Genomic DNA, 16,404 nt, shown 5'->3' with positions numbered 1-16,404 from the left:
GAAATATGTGTCTGATAGTAAGACGGTATTTATTTCATGAAATGCATATAGAAGCCCCATTACCCTCATACAACTGTAGCAGCACTCTATCACCTTCACTCTTCTTGGAACCTCATTTACTATAGCCATATTTTAGCAGACTAGTTATATTTACAATCATTTTTAAAAACTGACACCCTACCACAGACTGCAAACTTGAACAAGAAATGTACAAGAGATGGAATGCATAAAGCCGTTGATAGGCCAAGGACTGTGGACATGCTACAGTCCACAACTGAGAAGATACAGCAAAATCTTGTCAAATAAACTGGTGACATGATGAATAAGCAATCAGGGGAATGTTAGAGACTGCAAAATGCAGGAATCATACACATAATATAGAAGGTGATCAGTTATGGACTGCAGTTATTTCACAAGGGGGGAGAAGGACTAGATACAAGATACAAGTGTCTTTCTGGAAACCCAACACCATACAGCATTGTAAAAATTCTGTTCCCCATGTACAACTCATTGAAACTACACTTCAATCATGTGTTGAAGTGACCTTGCAGTTACAGCAGTGAATCTATTGTACATCCCACCAGCAGATATCATGAGGTACAAAGAGGCTCCTTTCCCTATTAGATGTATTGCTGCTGTTGAGGCAGGTGCAAGGGTGCAGCCAGGGAGTAATGTATAGAATGTATTATGGTCCTGGTTTTAGATTATGTGTATGAATATACTGCATACTCCAATAAAGGCCACCTGCCTAAAATAAGAGGCAACAACCTAAGATACCACTTAGTACAACCTGTACCTACCATCGGATACCCACAGCTTTCAGGACCTAAGTTAAACCCTATTTTAGTCAGTTGCGCCTTTGTACTTCACCAATATCACACTGCTTACAACTTTTGTTGTTTTTTAGTACAATTTTCATATCTTGTAATATTAATATTTTTAGTTCTTTGAAAATAAAAAAGAAAACAGCACCTGACCTCTCATTGTTCTCATGCAGAATAGCTCCATTTTTTCTCCAGGATATACGTGGTGATGGGACTCCAGCAGCGGTACACTCCAAATTAGCAGGTTTGTTTACAAAAGTTGTAACTAAATTTGGTCCTTCTTTTATTGATGGAGGAACTGTTAACCAAAATAAGCTGATTATTGTGTAGTTGAGGAAACTAAAACTATAGGTAGATATTAAATTCAAAAATAATAATTACCATATATATTTAGCATAAACTCCCTGGTAGTTTTTCCAGCAATGTTACTAGCAATACAGATATAGTGCCCAGTATCTTCCACCTCTGCACTGTTGATATGTACAAATTGTCCATTAGATTCAATGTGTACTCTGAAGCTGGTCTAAAAATGTGGAAAAGAAATGTAAACAACTTAAAAGCATCTATTCCCAACTGTTTATAAACTTCACAGAATGAGGATAATTTAAAAGCCCTGCTAGGTTTTACTGCTTTATGGGGCTCCATTAAGGAGATTTCCCCTCACTTCCTGTTCTGGTAAGACAACGTTTACCAGACGTGGGGAGGGGGGGATTCTGCATCTGGTAAGTGGTATTCATTAAAAAGCTCACAGGAGTTGTAGAAAACCTTAACAATGTAACTTATGCAAAGATTTCACATTTTAGGGGAAACCCCATTCCTCATTGGTTAGATCATCTAAATATGCAGCCTAAGAAAGGGTATTTTTGCATAGGTTTGAGATGGTAATGTGATACTGGGCAAACACTCAGTAGGTTAGTATGACATCAATAGACTTCTATCGTGGAGTTAGAGAGGACCTGAGTTACCAGGGTAGTCTACTTTCAGTGCATAGTCTTACAGTAAGTAAATATAGGTATAAATATTTATATTTTAAAAAAAAAAGCACAAAAAAGGCTAACTTAAACCAACTTATGGGTGGTTCCTTTTTTTAATATCCCCTTAAGACCTAAAAACAGTGCTACAAAAAAACAGTATGTTAGAACTGCAGGTCGTGCCGGGGGCGCTGCTCCTAATTGCAGGCACGGGCGCCGGGTCCTATCTTTCAGGTAACCCCACTACCTGTGTTCCATGCCTGAGTTTCCTTCCTGCTGGAGACTTGCTCTGGTGTTTGAGCTGGCGTGGGTGTGTCTCTCTTAATCTATGAGGTAACACATACACGCCCTCTGTTTTCTACAGCCTATGGCTGGTTTTCTGCAGGTATTTAAAGGCACCTCCTACTACAGGAAGTTGCCTGAGCAATCTCTAGGTTTTACCCTGTGTAACTCCCAGTGCTAAGGTGTTTTCTCTGTTTGCTTTACTGTGTACCAGACCTTGTTTCTTACCCTTGGACTTTGCCTGTTTGCCGCCTGACCCTGACTTCGGATTATGTTTTTGGACCTTTGCCTGATTGCCGCCTGACCCTGACCTCGGATCTTGTTTCTGGACTTTGTCTGATTGCCATCACCTTCTTGGCCACGCAAGCCCCTCCGTGCTTGCACTGTGTATCCTGACTCCTGTGGTCAGCTGCCACTGGCCTGGGGATTGCTCTGGAGTGGCACCTGGCAGCTACCCTGCAGCCCAAGCCTATCCTCACCATCAGAGGCTCTAGTGAAGACCAGGTAGCAGCTTAGTTACGCCCCTCTGGAGCATACCCAGTCAGTGGCACAGTGGGTCCACACCCGCTTGCATAACACAGTAAACACCTGTAGATGCAAATTCAACATTAATCATATTTAACAATGTATGTATCATAAAAAAGGTCTAATAGGAAACATTACCAGCAATGGCTTATTGTCCTTTATCCACATGATTTCTGGTGGGGGAACAGCATCAGATTTACATTCCAGGGTAATTTGCTTATTCTTTAGTGAAGTTATATTATGGATGACACTTATGCCTGCAATGTTAGGAGGCACTAAAGAAAAAAAGACATTTCTATTATATAGTACGTTTCTAATATATAGTAGATGTAATGTGTATGTGTAGTTAGACTCATTCAAATCCCATGGAGGGTGATTACAATTATGTAGGAATCAATTTAGAGCCTTACATTTAGGGTCTCTGGAAAGGATGCTAATGGGAGATGATAGAAATCTATAATCTATATTCAGTTTATAGGAGATTTTGTGATATTACCCCAAATACTTTTTGAGTATGAAGTTATGCTGAATTCCCCCATGTACTGCTGCTCTATTACCTCTGCTATAAGTGTCCAAGGAAACCTTGCTATGACAATAGTAAAAACCTGATGTATAATACTGTACATTATCATTTTGCTATACTACAAACCACAGAAACACACAGAATATAGTCAAAACAGAAATTGAAAAGTATGTGGTCAGTTTTTAAAGTGACTGTTTAGCTTAGCAAATAGGCTAAAGTGATATTTTAATTAAAGCGGAAGTAAACAAAAAAAAAATATTCACCACGGCAATAAAGACTAAGGTGAGGGGCTTTACTTTTTTTTTTACATGTTAATACATGTTAAAAAGAGTTTTAACATGTATTCTGTAAATACTTTATACTAGTCTCCCTCTATTATTATTTTAGTCAAAGTCTGTATCTGTAGGGTTGGATTACTGAAAAAAGAAAAGGTTGTTCATTTAGCAAAGTGAGTGTATACTACTTAAAGTGCATGTTCACTTTGCATCAGAATGTTAGTAAGTTAAGTGAAAATGTGATACTGCTAAGATGGAAAAAATGGTTAGGGCCTGTTCACGTCAATGACCTTTCCCAAAGTGCATTTACTTTGCTGATCAATTTTTGGAATTTAATATTTTAAACAAGTCGGAACTCACACTAATATACTTGCCCACTGTTTTCAGAACAGAAGCATAAATGATCCCTAATATAATTTAAATAATAAATACTGCTAGACACCAGAAATAACACTGCTCAAATATATCAGCACTTACTGTGAACTTTTACAGCAAATTCTTTCTTAGTATTTCCAGCGTTGTTTGAAGCCAAGCAGGTATACAGCCCAATACTTTCTTCCTAGTAAAAGTAATAAATAAACATATGTGATTACATTAAATGAACCATATATGAAACAATATAAAGTGCCAATAGACACTGTCTATACATGGCAATTTCAACAGCTTGCGATTGTATTTGCCACATACCACAAAACTAATATTTCCTTAAAAGCACACAATTGTATGTCCATTTAAAACAAAACATAAAGAAAACTTTTTTTATTCTCACCACCACTGTTAATAAATAACAAACTTTAAAATTTCCCAGTAAACTTTACCTGTGCACTTGTTATTCTAAGTATCTGTCCCCCTTTAATGAAGTGCATATTCTCAGTTTCTGATAGAAGTTGTCCATCTTTAAGCCAATTAATTACTGGAGGTGGGAATCCTGTTGTATAGCAATCCAGCTCCAGTTGGGTATTGATAGTTACTGACAATTCATCAACGTTCTCTGATCCATTTATATGTGGTGGCTCTACAGATAAGAAAAATTTAATAAAATTTTAATCATCATATACATCATCACAGTCCATGTTGCAAAGAAAAAATGTTTTATATATTATTTTATCTATTTAAGAGTTAGGAATATGTACATGAATCACTTTATTATTAACTGGTTAACTTCACTTCTCACATATATAGCCTAAAAAGAACTAAAATAGGACTTTTTCCGTCATATGATGAAATTGAGTAAAAATTAGTAAATTGAGCATAACTTTACACCAATTAAAATATCAATGAATGATATAAATGAATCAAAACTATTTAAAAATGAAGTATAATAAAAACAGACATGACTGCGCAAAATTCGGTAACCCACAGTAAATAATCAGCAACAGATGTTAAGGACCGCTGGAATTTGAATGGTTCAGGACATATCAGCTACACAACTTACCAAGGACATTTAGTAGGACATGTTTGCTGACACTGCCTGCCTCATTAGTTGCAGTACATGTATATCTACCAACATCATTCAATTCAGTATCTAGAATCCTGAGGATTGTATCTTCAGTTGGCACATAACCAATATCCTTTCCATCTTTTAACCATGAGATATGGGGCTTAGGGTACCCATCAGCAATGCACTTTATTGTGGTTGGGTTTCCTTTAATGGTGATCAGCTCCTCAGTTATATTTGCACCGTCAATAGTTGGTGCAACTGTAAAAATGACAGTAATACAAAGTCAGAATTTGACAAAGAAACCTACATACATTTTAATAACTTCCTAAGCAGAAAGACATACAAATGAATAACACATTAATCTCTGATAGCTGCAATAGATACAGGAATATAATTTATTTAGTTTGGGTAACTATTTGTTGTTATCACTTTCAAAACTACTGGTCTCTTCCTGCTGCTCATCTTTTTATAAAATTCATTTGGTTTTTTTTTACAAAATTAGTGAAGGGAACTAGGAAAAATAATTACTGGAGAATCTAAGATAGATAGCCTCACACTTCACATGTAGGAGCAGGAACCTTATGAAATGTTTTCAGCTAAAAGGAAAAGTTGCATGCAACTTTAGTTCCATGTAGGTCAGAAAGTGCCTAAAGGTATCTGGTCTAAAGGTCGGAGTTTGCTGACCCATTTTAAAGTATGGAGTGACAAGCTATTAAAACTAATTGTGGGAAAGGGGTCTGTATGATGATGCAGCATACTGGCCACTCAGTGAGCCCTCACTATTTGGGGAGGACTGATGCAAGATTCTCATCAAATCATATAAGCTACAAGGAATGCTGAGGATGGAATCAAATGCACACATCAGTATGTTGGGACTGATTCCACACAATCAAAACCATAATTACAAAATACCCTGGTGTTGCCTCAAAACAAGAAATGTTAGTTTCTGCACTGGATTCAAGTTAAACAAGTTGTCCATGTTAAATCACTAGCAGTAGTTCGAAGACCTAAAAACATTTTATGATATCATATTTTATTAGGCATGCCACCAAACAGCTGCTGTATGTTTGGATCCTGAAGTGTACACTTAATACCAAAATACATAAAATTAACGACATGCAGGATATCATTTGCTTTTCTATGCACAAGTGACACACTAATGTATATTCATAGACTTTTGTAAAACCATTTTGTGTAATTTGAATGTAAACAAAACATGATTAGAATGAAATGTATTCCTAAAACCATTATATAACCTATCATACTCTTCCAACATATTTATTCAACTCTTTAGCAGCTAAAGTTGTTTGGGTAGATCAAAGAACGTACTCATTGCATGTAAGTGTTGAAAGATTAAATGGACTGTTAGTTGAATTTGCTTACTTACTGTAGACCTTTAAAGTGTAATTTTTTCTGTCAACTCCAGCCCTGTTTGAAGCCATGCATGTGTAGGATCCTTCATCAGATTTCTGTATTCTTGAAATTCTACAGACAAGTTGCAACAAAAGAAATCATAAGGGACATATCAATCCAGCCCAAGTAGTCCTAGTTAGTACAATTTTGGAAAATTATTTTTTCCAATTTGAAAGAATTGTAAACCAACTGCCAAAAACATAAAACATAACAAATTATTGAATTATTTGTTTTAAAAGTTTATGAAATACACATTGAGTCTGATTTGTTATTGGTCTCCAAGACTTTAATGGATGAACCTGGGTGATCCAGCAAACCTAGAATGGTGGTCCAGGACTCAAAACATTTGACAACAAATAGCAAATTATTTTTAAGAAATATATGCCAAGTTTGCTGGTTGATCTTCTCACATCCTATTTAACAAGGTACATCAAGCCCTAAAAATGCCAAAGCTTGGTAAATTACTGTTATTTTGGAGGCCAACTTGTTTGACTGTAAAAAAAATAGTCTAAGTCTAAACAGTCAAGACTGTATCAACGGTCCACGGGCAGTAAACCAAGGGAAAAATAAAGGCACAGATGCTAGAAGATCAGAAGATTAGGATGACAAAAGTCTTATTGCCCTCCACAATAAACCCAAATTAGATATTGTAGATCAATTGCAAGCATTTGTTAAAAATAAACTTTGGTGAATTGGAATCTATTCATTGGTTATGTTTTTCTACTATTTCAGTTCACCTATCACCTCCTAAGTTTTTGACAGGCATGTTGGAGTAAAGCACTCAAAGTGCATATGTTTCCCCGGAGTGCAGTTACATAAAGTGTCTCCTTAATCAACTGTATTCTTCTTCAAGTAATTAAAAACTTTAATTAGGACAGTTTACATCTAGAAACTTTACCTTAAAATTTTTCCAGAAGAAATAAGTCGTATTTGTGAGGATATAGAAAGTGGAAGGCCATTTTTAAGCCAATTGATTTGTGGTGTGGGATCACCAGTTACAAGACATTCAATGTTTATTGAGGTGTCTAAAACTGCTGTCATTGTCACCAGTTCTTCTTCATTATCAGCAATCTTGGGAGGAACTAAAATACAATAAGCAAATGATAAATTATATAAAAATGTAGAAATGCAGCAAGCTTACATTTGAAATTAGAACTACTTAAAGTTAGGGTTTATTTGGATGCTAAGATATGCATAAAAGTAGAGTTAATGATTGTTTTAACTATCCAGTCTTTACTAGAACAGGGAAGAGAAGAAGGATTATGTGTAGGTTAGCACTGAACAATGTTATTTTGAAAATATGAATATTGGATTGTTTGGTGAAGGTAAAATGCAATTTAGCAAACAGAATAAATAATCCAAAGGCCATCAATATATAATATCCTACAGGAAGTTTAGCAAACCTTGTCATATCTACTTACTGTCTTGTGAGACATTCTGTATACCGTATTACTATTATTATGAGCATGTAATAATGTATTACATGCTCATACTAAAATTAAAGTGGACCTATAACTCAAATTTTTACTTTACATAAAAGGGTAGACAACCTTTTTATGTAAGGTAAAATTACCCTTTTTGGGGGAGGTTTAAAATGTCACTTCGGCGTTAAAGACAGAATGGGAGTGCAGAGCCTCCTGGGATTCTCAAGCATGCACAGTGAGATTCCAGCAGGCTACGTCACCCTATCTCGCACCTGCACAGTGGGAATTTGGGGGCTTAAAAGCAATGGGTATACAGAACTTCTATGATATTTTAAATAAACTTTAATTTAAACTAAAAAGTATGTTTCCACTAAATGACACAATGGAGATGGTAATGCGGAACAAAAAGTTCTACTTTTAGGTATCCACAGGTCATTATTGTCTGAAAATGACAGGGGATGTCCATTCTGCAATAATCCCTCCTACCTGCCTGATCACAGGTGTCAGTCAAAAAGCTGAGCTGTGCATGCACAGCTTCAGTTTTGGTTTGCAGGAAACCTGGCACTATCGGCTTCCCTTGCACATGCTGGGAATGAATGAACTCACAGACGCCTGTGCAGGAGTTACAAAATCGTGGCCTGGCCAATCAAGATGGCCAAAGATCTACTACAGAAAGCGAAGCAAGAAGGATACGGCAGCGCCATGTGAGGGAGAAGGAACAAGTGAGTATCAGGAGTTTAATTCTGCTTTAGGTTGTGCTCACCTGAATGAAGTGTTATAAGACACTACATTCATTTATCAGAGTATAATCCAATCTGTAGTTCTGTGGATTGAAGTCCAAATCACAACTCTAGGCAGTTTTAAAGAAGCTACTAATTTGATGAAATATTGCAGCTTGTCATTTAGATTTAGCACTTTGAAATAGCAATTATCTTTGTAATGAACTCTGATTAAGCATATGCAAAAGGGTGCATGCTAGCAACTATTAGTTTTACAACAATGGTACCTTTAATTCATAACTAATGTTATATTCAGTTCATACTGGTACCTCCAATTTATAACCAATGGTACCTTTAGTTTCTACTGATACTTGTATTTTATAACTAACCTTTTTATAGGGATGCTATGTAAATGATACATAGTCCTGTGCGGCATGAATGTAACAGTACAGGACGAGGGATGTAGGGATTCTGGGAAAACTATCCTACAATCCCCAGTCTGCTGTTTTTGGTGCACTGAACATGAATACTAAATTAAAATATAAATATTTTTTATATTTTCTTTTAAATATAAAAAACAATAATTAGAATAAACAAGATATAAGATCGACTTATATATTATATCATTCTGTATTTATACCGTAAATACTGTATATTTATGCATTCAATATTGTTGAAAAGCTGGTGTACATACCATATACATTCAGGTGAAAAAGTCTGTCATCTTCACCTGCTGGATTGATAGCAATGCATGTATATTTTCCTATATCACTTCTCTCAACTTTTAAAATGGATAGTACTTTCCCATTTACAGTTTCCCTTGAAAGAGAACAAAAAATCTCTGTCAATATAACCTCTTGCTTCATACTTACAATGGGCAAGTACAACATTTCTACATGACACATCACTCTAGGGATCTCTGTCATCCACCTGAGCATGGTGTGAAAATCTATTCTATTTATCTGTGTAGGATGTCTATATTTCATCTTTATAAAATACAGTAATCATGTTACTGACAAGTTATCCCCAGTGATAAGATTGCTAGTTTCAGCCTGAACATTAAAGGATACTTTAAACCATCTTACCAGTCATTAAATGTGGTGGTCACAATAATTTTCATTCAAGTACAGAAAATACCTATTCTTACAAAGTCCTTATTCCTTTGAGTTAAACTGAATGGACAACTATTACTATCTTCCTTTTCTAAACTACAAATACCCACTTACACCCCCATATAACGGAGATGCAGTGAGGAAGTCATGTTTGAAGTCCAGCCTGGGTAACAATCAAGGTTCCTTCTATAGCTGCAATTGAGGATTGAGCACAGCCATTCAGATACAGAAAATGCATTATTTACAGAATTTCCATCACCAAGTGAAAATGTAGCAGCCACATCTAGAAGCTACATTATATAAAATATTTGTTTTTGGGTTTGGATACACTTTGTTAAAGAGAAAGATTTCAGTCAAATATATATTGCAAATAAGTGGATCTTTCTCTTTGCTTCACATACAATGTGACATCTATTATATTTAAAGGGGACCTAACACCAAAACTTTACTTTATATAAAAGGTAGATTTTGTTTTTATTTACAGGAGGATGCGTCACTTGATCTCCCACCTGCGCCGTGCAATATCGGTTGATGTAGGCAGGTGAAGGAAGAAGACACAAGGAGATGGTGACGCCTCTGCGCCAGGACATAGGACCAAATTGAGGCCAGCTGTGGAGGGATTGGAATGTAAGTTGTATTTTTTAAGTTTATTGACGGTTCTGCTTTCAAGGTGTATTGATGTTTGATTGATTTTTTGCGGCACTTATTTTATCTCATAACCTAAGCCTGTAAGTTCAGCTGTTAAGGAAGTTTTTTTCCCTTTTCCTCTGTTCTTTAGTAATTTATGTATGCTACATTGACCCCATACTCCAGTGACCCTTTTGTGCCCTAGTAACCCCATGCTTGAGTGATTCTTTGTGTTTTAGTGACCCACTGACTTTGTTCTCTAGTGATTTAGTATTTCAGTGGAATTGAGAAAAGTTTTTTGCTGCAATTGATGTGAACTCTTTAGGAAATTAAAATGTGAACACCATTTCACGCATACATTAAGCCAGGGGTGTCAAACTGAAATACACAGTGGGCAATAATGAAAAATGTGGACAGGGGCAACCTTGATATTTATTGAAAAAAAAATCTACAATTAAGGAAATTTTCCCTTCTTATCAGATATAACAATGAACCTTTTCATACGGAAACAAACTTGAGTTTTGCTTAAATTGAATCTGGAACAAGCAAAACGTATTAGTTAGTTTTCTTCAATTTTCTTCAATGAAAACTCAACCATTCAAGTCCATGCCTTGGAGTAGCAAGAAAAAGTGCATAAACATAAGCAAATGAACAACAAAAAGCATAAACAAATGAAAACTTTCATTGAAGTTCAGTTTGCTAAACTCTGGTCTACTCTAATGCACACTGGTTCATGCCAGTTACTTGGCATCTCTTCTTGGATGCTAGTTTATCAATGTCCATTTCCTTGGGCTATTTTTGGGAGGGGTGGCCCGATGTTACTGGTAATAGGTCGCTAAGTAATGTCAACAGAGAAGGGGGTGCTTGTGGGTCCTGATTGAGGCGCCAACAGACCATTCCGGGACTTGTAGTATTAGGAGTGCATGCACTGTCTACCAGCGGCCCAGCTCTAGTAGGCGTTTGGTATTTTCTCGAGGGCCTTATGTAATTACAGAGCGGGTTAGAGTTTGACACCCCTGCATTAAGCTGTTAATTGAAAATCTTACCTTATGTTAAGGCGATCATTGGTGTTAATAGGTTTTCCATCCTTTGACCATTGGACTGCCGGTGTAGGAATTCCACTGGCCTTGCATATCAGTTGCACATCATCACCCAGTAAAGCATTGATATCATTTGGTGCTCCAGATCCAGTAATGCTAGGGGGTACTGTTAAATATTTGGGGTATTATAATACTGCATACACTGTAAACTGAATTATTAACATTCAATCATACAAATAATGGTGGAATAACTTGCCTTGAATATCCAAGATGAAGGTTTTGTGAGCTCTGCCTTCTATGTTTGATGCCAGACACGTGTAATTACCACTATCTTGCAGCTGAGCCCTGGTTATCTTCATAATACTGCCTCCAGAAAGAAAGTGTAATTCCAAGGAATCTGAATAATCTATAGATTGTTAAAGGTAATTTCTGAAAGGCATAAAATCTTATTTTGTTTTAAATATTCTGCATTTACACCAATATGCCCAACTTAAAGTATTACATAAAATTACGTAATCACATACAGTAAATGGTGTACTTGCATTTATCAAACATTATTTTCAGCCATTTAACTAGTGTTGGTCGAATAGCTCACTATTCGATGCGGGAGCTATTCGGCCGAATATAGCAAAAAAGATCGAACACCATTAAAGTCAATGGGAGAAAAATTTGGGTTTGTTTCAGCACTGTGTAGAGCAGGGGTCCTCAAACTACGGCCCGCGGGATGAATACGACCCGCTGAGGTTCTCCATCCGGCCCCCCCCGGCTGCTGAGGCTGCTTCTCCTGCTTGAGTTCTGGCTGCCTGCCATCTGCACTCCAGGGAACCCGGTCACGTGACACCACTGTTGCCGGGGTAACGCTGGAGCTGTCGGGCTGAAGCGCATTTTTGCTGTCGAATGCAGCAAAATTCGGTTCAGGTCTACCCGAATTCTAACAGCCATATTCGGGTCGAATATAGGGACAACCCGAATTCGAACATCAACACTACATTTAACAATAATAAAGTGTAACTTTAATCAAGCTTACTTTTCTATCTCCATGTGGTCAGTATACCGTTTGAAAGAAATTGTTTTTACAAATATTTGTGCTCAGTGCTATCAAAATTATTACATTGTATAGTTATGTTTACAACATATATTGGAAATAACCATCATATGTTGTAAACATTACTAACAAATACAACTGATTAGGAACGACCACTGTTCACTCGTATGAAGTAAAGCATAGTAGGATGCTGCTCACTTGTCCATTCCCTCTGCTCTCACCTGTCAAGGACATCTGTACGGGCTTTACTGTCATACTAATCGAAACCCTTTTATACAATCTATGCCTGTCCAATGGCTTGCCTATATTACATTAATCTGAAGATCTGAGTGATCTTCAACAAGTATTTTTTTATCCTTGTAGAATTACACATGTAAAAATCTGTTATGATAAGAAAGGAAATTATTCCTGCCTAAGTCAGGATTCATATGACTTTTCTATACATCTGGCAGAGAAATTTATGCTTACTTATAGAATTTCCATCCTTAAGCCAGGTCAGTGTTGGGGTAGGTATACCATAAGCATTGCATTGTAAGGCAACAGAGTTGTCAATAATTCCTTTATTATACTCCTCTTCGGGCCCTTGTATAATGGGAGGTACTGAAAAAAATATATATAAATAACAATTTAAAATGAAATATTATATTAAATGTAACTATTATATAACATCAAGGCGGTTTTTCCAATCAATGTTAAACTGATTTTATATCAGTAACCTTGTACCTACAGAAAAATATTACCAGTAGAACAGTCTAATGGTGTTTTCACTTTCTTCCTCACCATCCCCTAAAATGTTATGCAAACAGTAACTGTGAGATTTTTATTTTTTACCTAGCATATTACCTGCTTTCTATAGCAATCAGCATCATTTTGATGTGTATGTAATGGTATTGATGGTATTTAGCTGATTAAACTGTGAATAGAATCTGTTCTGTGTTTTTTTTATTATTTTATTATTGAACATCTTACAAATCACTCCTTCAGGATATAAATGTACCAATGAAGTGTGAACAAATCAAATACTGTATATAGGGATATATAAATATATAATTGTTATATCCAATAAAAACAAGAACACAACTAAAATTAAAAAAAAGAAATAAAAAGGATTTTTAGATATTTATTTTAATTATTTGTTAATCCTTTTAAAAAGGATCATTTATCATAAAGTGGAGTAGTAAAGTAGTCAAAACAAGAAAGAAATACAAAACAATGAAAAAAAATGTGCATCTTATGTATAATGTATCTTAAATATAATAATGACTTCAGAAAAAGTTGTTCCTTGGGCTAAGCTAAGTTTTATTAATAGTATAGTACTAACATTTCACTATAAAACGAACTAGTATGTATTTTAAGTATTTTGAATTTTTGATTATTTTTTATTTATTGTGGTATGCTTATTTTATCAGACCCAATCGGGCTTGTTGGTTAAAAGTTGGTATGATCTTAGCCACAAAGACAGTACAATCTTTGAAGTTATTTATCTTTGAAGGTTTTAAAGACTTTAAAGAATATCTATTGAATTAAATCTAACAATGTATAGCTATTGGCTTTCCAAAATATATCAAATCGAAAAACTGTCAATTAATGTTTATTATATTATATACACTGAATAAATGTGTGTGTGTGTGTAAGCACACCTTTCTGCATCTTAGTATTTTGTTTTATTTAATTTAAACATTTACTCACCATAAACATTCACCAAATACTTCTTATTGTCTTGTCCAGCAACATTGGTTGCTACACACTCATATTCTCCAGTATCAGATACCTGAAACATATATTGAAGTAGTGTTTTCAATTAAAATAATTTTACATGACATATGTACTTAACACTATAGACCTGATTTATTAAAACTCCAAGACTGGAGAAGACAGACTATCATGGGAGAAACTGGGTGATCCAACAAACCTGGAAAGGATATTTTTAAGAAATCAATTTTAGGATTTCTGGATCAACCAGGGTATTCTTGGATATGCTATTTAGAGAATACCTTAAAGCAGACCTATCACTGAGGCATGGTGAAACTTGCCATTGCTGAACTCATTCTAACACAAGCAAATGGTCCGCATATAAAGCTGTTCTTTTGTTTTTTTGTTTTTTAATAGTTTTAGTTACACACTTGAAACAAGATTGCAGATAACTGTGGCACATTTTGTGACAATTAGCTTAACAAATGAGCTGCAAACATATTCTGAGTCAATGATTGAGAAGGTAGTAAGTGGATCAAAACACCAACCAAGTAAGATGTAAATTTTAAAACTAGGTCAGAAAAGTCAGTTTACAAATTCTTTTAGTATAGGTAAATTCAAGGAATAAAACAGAACTGCAAACAGTAAGCCCATTGTTGGAATCCTGAATCCTGAAACATCTTTCCTTTCCCCTGATTCAATTACCTTACCTGAACATTCCTAATCTTCAATATTTGCCCGTCATCCAGAATCATGTAATTTGTGGATTCCAAGAGCATTTTGCCATTTTTATACCAGTTGATGACAGCAGGTGGGATAGCATTTGAAATGCATTCGAGTGATGCAGATGTAGCGATATGAAATTTCACTTCAGTATCTCTGCCACCACCTATGATAGTTGGAGGAACTGAAATAATACACAAACAAATATATCAATGATTTACAAACAAATATATCAATCATGATTTTCTCAATGGTTATGTATCTACTATGCAAATACAATCACAAAAACACACCAAAAATATTAAGATAAAATGTCCTCTTGCTTTCACCGGCTTGATTGATGGCTACACATACATATTCACCAGTATCTGTCAGTCTTGTCTGAGGAATCTGTAATACTCGCCCACCTAGAAAAAACATAGTTTTGATTAAAGATTACAGGGAGAGTCATTGCTGTGCATTTTTCATTGTGGTAGAAATACAATAATGCAATGTATTAGTATGTAAATATGTATGTAAAAATGAGACAATTAATATAAATCATCACAGGCCAGAGATCCTTAGCAAAAACTCTTTCTGTATGTGGTTTCAATAAATCTGTATATATAAATATGATTTAATGTAACAGACAATAACACAAAGATTTATAAAAACAACATTTTATTCAGTTGTGAAAAATTTAGAAGACACAAATCATTTCCAGAATATTATTATAATTTTTGTATCCTTGGTATATTAGGTAGTTGAGAATTAAGGGTAAATATAGTTTGAGTAAATGTTTTTAAAGCAGGAAAATGGGCTTATAGAGTGTAGATATTCTTTTGCGTTTAACATTTCAAAGTTCACTAATAGTCTGAACAACAGGTATGGTAAATAAACATTTCTAGGCTCTAGAAAGTCCTGTTAACCACTTATGTTATATATACTTACTGTATATGGACTATTATATGGATCTAGTTATGAAGGTATATTCATAGATTCATATAAGACGATGTTTGCTCCTGTGGTGTTTTATTTTACATACTAGTTTAATCTTTTATTAAATACCCATAGACTGATATATAAATCCTGATACCGAAAGCAATTGTTTCAAATATATATGTATTTTGTCATATTTTTAAGTGAAACCTAAACATTTTAAACAAAGAAGGCGTCAGGTTTTTTGTATATAGTTTAGTGTAAGTATGGTATCTTTTTTTTAGAACATATCACAAATCCTGGTAGCATATCAACAAAGATGTACTGATGTAATGGATATGAAGAATATATAGGAACATACTTATGGTAGAAAAAAATTAAAATATCCATCAAAATAAAAAAACATAAAATTACTATAATAAAAACTTATTTCCCCAACACACATTCCAAGGCTGTGCACAGCTAAAGAAGCATAGTATTTCCTAGTTCAATCCTGCAGCCATTGGCTGTTAGAGCTTTATAGCCCTTCTGCTTACAGTCACCAGTACTTGTTCTAGCACAAGGCTGGGCTGACCTACTGCTGGTGTATTTTTTTTTTAACTGCTGTTGCTGACTCTGCCTGGTTCTGACCCAATTGTATGGTACCTGGACCGACCCTTCGCCTAAGACGCCACCTCTGCTTTTGTATTTTCCCTTGGATACCTCATCTAGTGTCCAATATTCTGTTGATCACTGGTGCATGACGTCTGGTTTAGTATTCTGGATTTTCCTCTGTAAGAACCTCGGTACCTAATTATCTGTGGGCTCTTGGTCCCCTGCCAGCCCCTCCCCAGATGCCATCCCTTGCCTA

The 16,404-nt window shown here is 35.4% G+C and overlaps 1 protein-coding gene across 1 annotated transcript in view; it reads right to left on the bottom strand.

Moving 5' to 3' along the window:
* Positions 1-16,404, bottom strand: part of HMCN1 (hemicentin 1) — a 132,611-nt gene that overhangs the window by 35,850 nt on the left and 80,357 nt on the right. Inside the window, 15 exon segments of the mRNA XM_072420118.1 lie at positions 978-1,122; positions 1,206-1,347; positions 2,741-2,877; positions 3,878-3,959; positions 4,219-4,415; positions 4,836-5,099; positions 6,229-6,326; positions 7,153-7,336; positions 9,092-9,216; positions 11,183-11,342; positions 11,433-11,582; positions 12,690-12,821; positions 13,911-13,992; positions 14,624-14,820; positions 14,930-15,043. Of these exon segments, the coding sequence (XP_072276219.1) occupies positions 978-1,122; positions 1,206-1,347; positions 2,741-2,877; positions 3,878-3,959; positions 4,219-4,415; positions 4,836-5,099; positions 6,229-6,326; positions 7,153-7,336; positions 9,092-9,216; positions 11,183-11,342; positions 11,433-11,582; positions 12,690-12,821; positions 13,911-13,992; positions 14,624-14,820; positions 14,930-15,043 (2,209 nt within the window).

This window comes from Pyxicephalus adspersus, chromosome 8 (assembly GCF_032062135.1).
Source record: "Pyxicephalus adspersus chromosome 8, UCB_Pads_2.0, whole genome shotgun sequence".
Classification (NCBI taxonomy): domain Eukaryota; kingdom Metazoa; phylum Chordata; class Amphibia; order Anura; family Pyxicephalidae; genus Pyxicephalus; species Pyxicephalus adspersus.
This window is presented reverse-complemented; position numbering and strand designations above follow the sequence as displayed.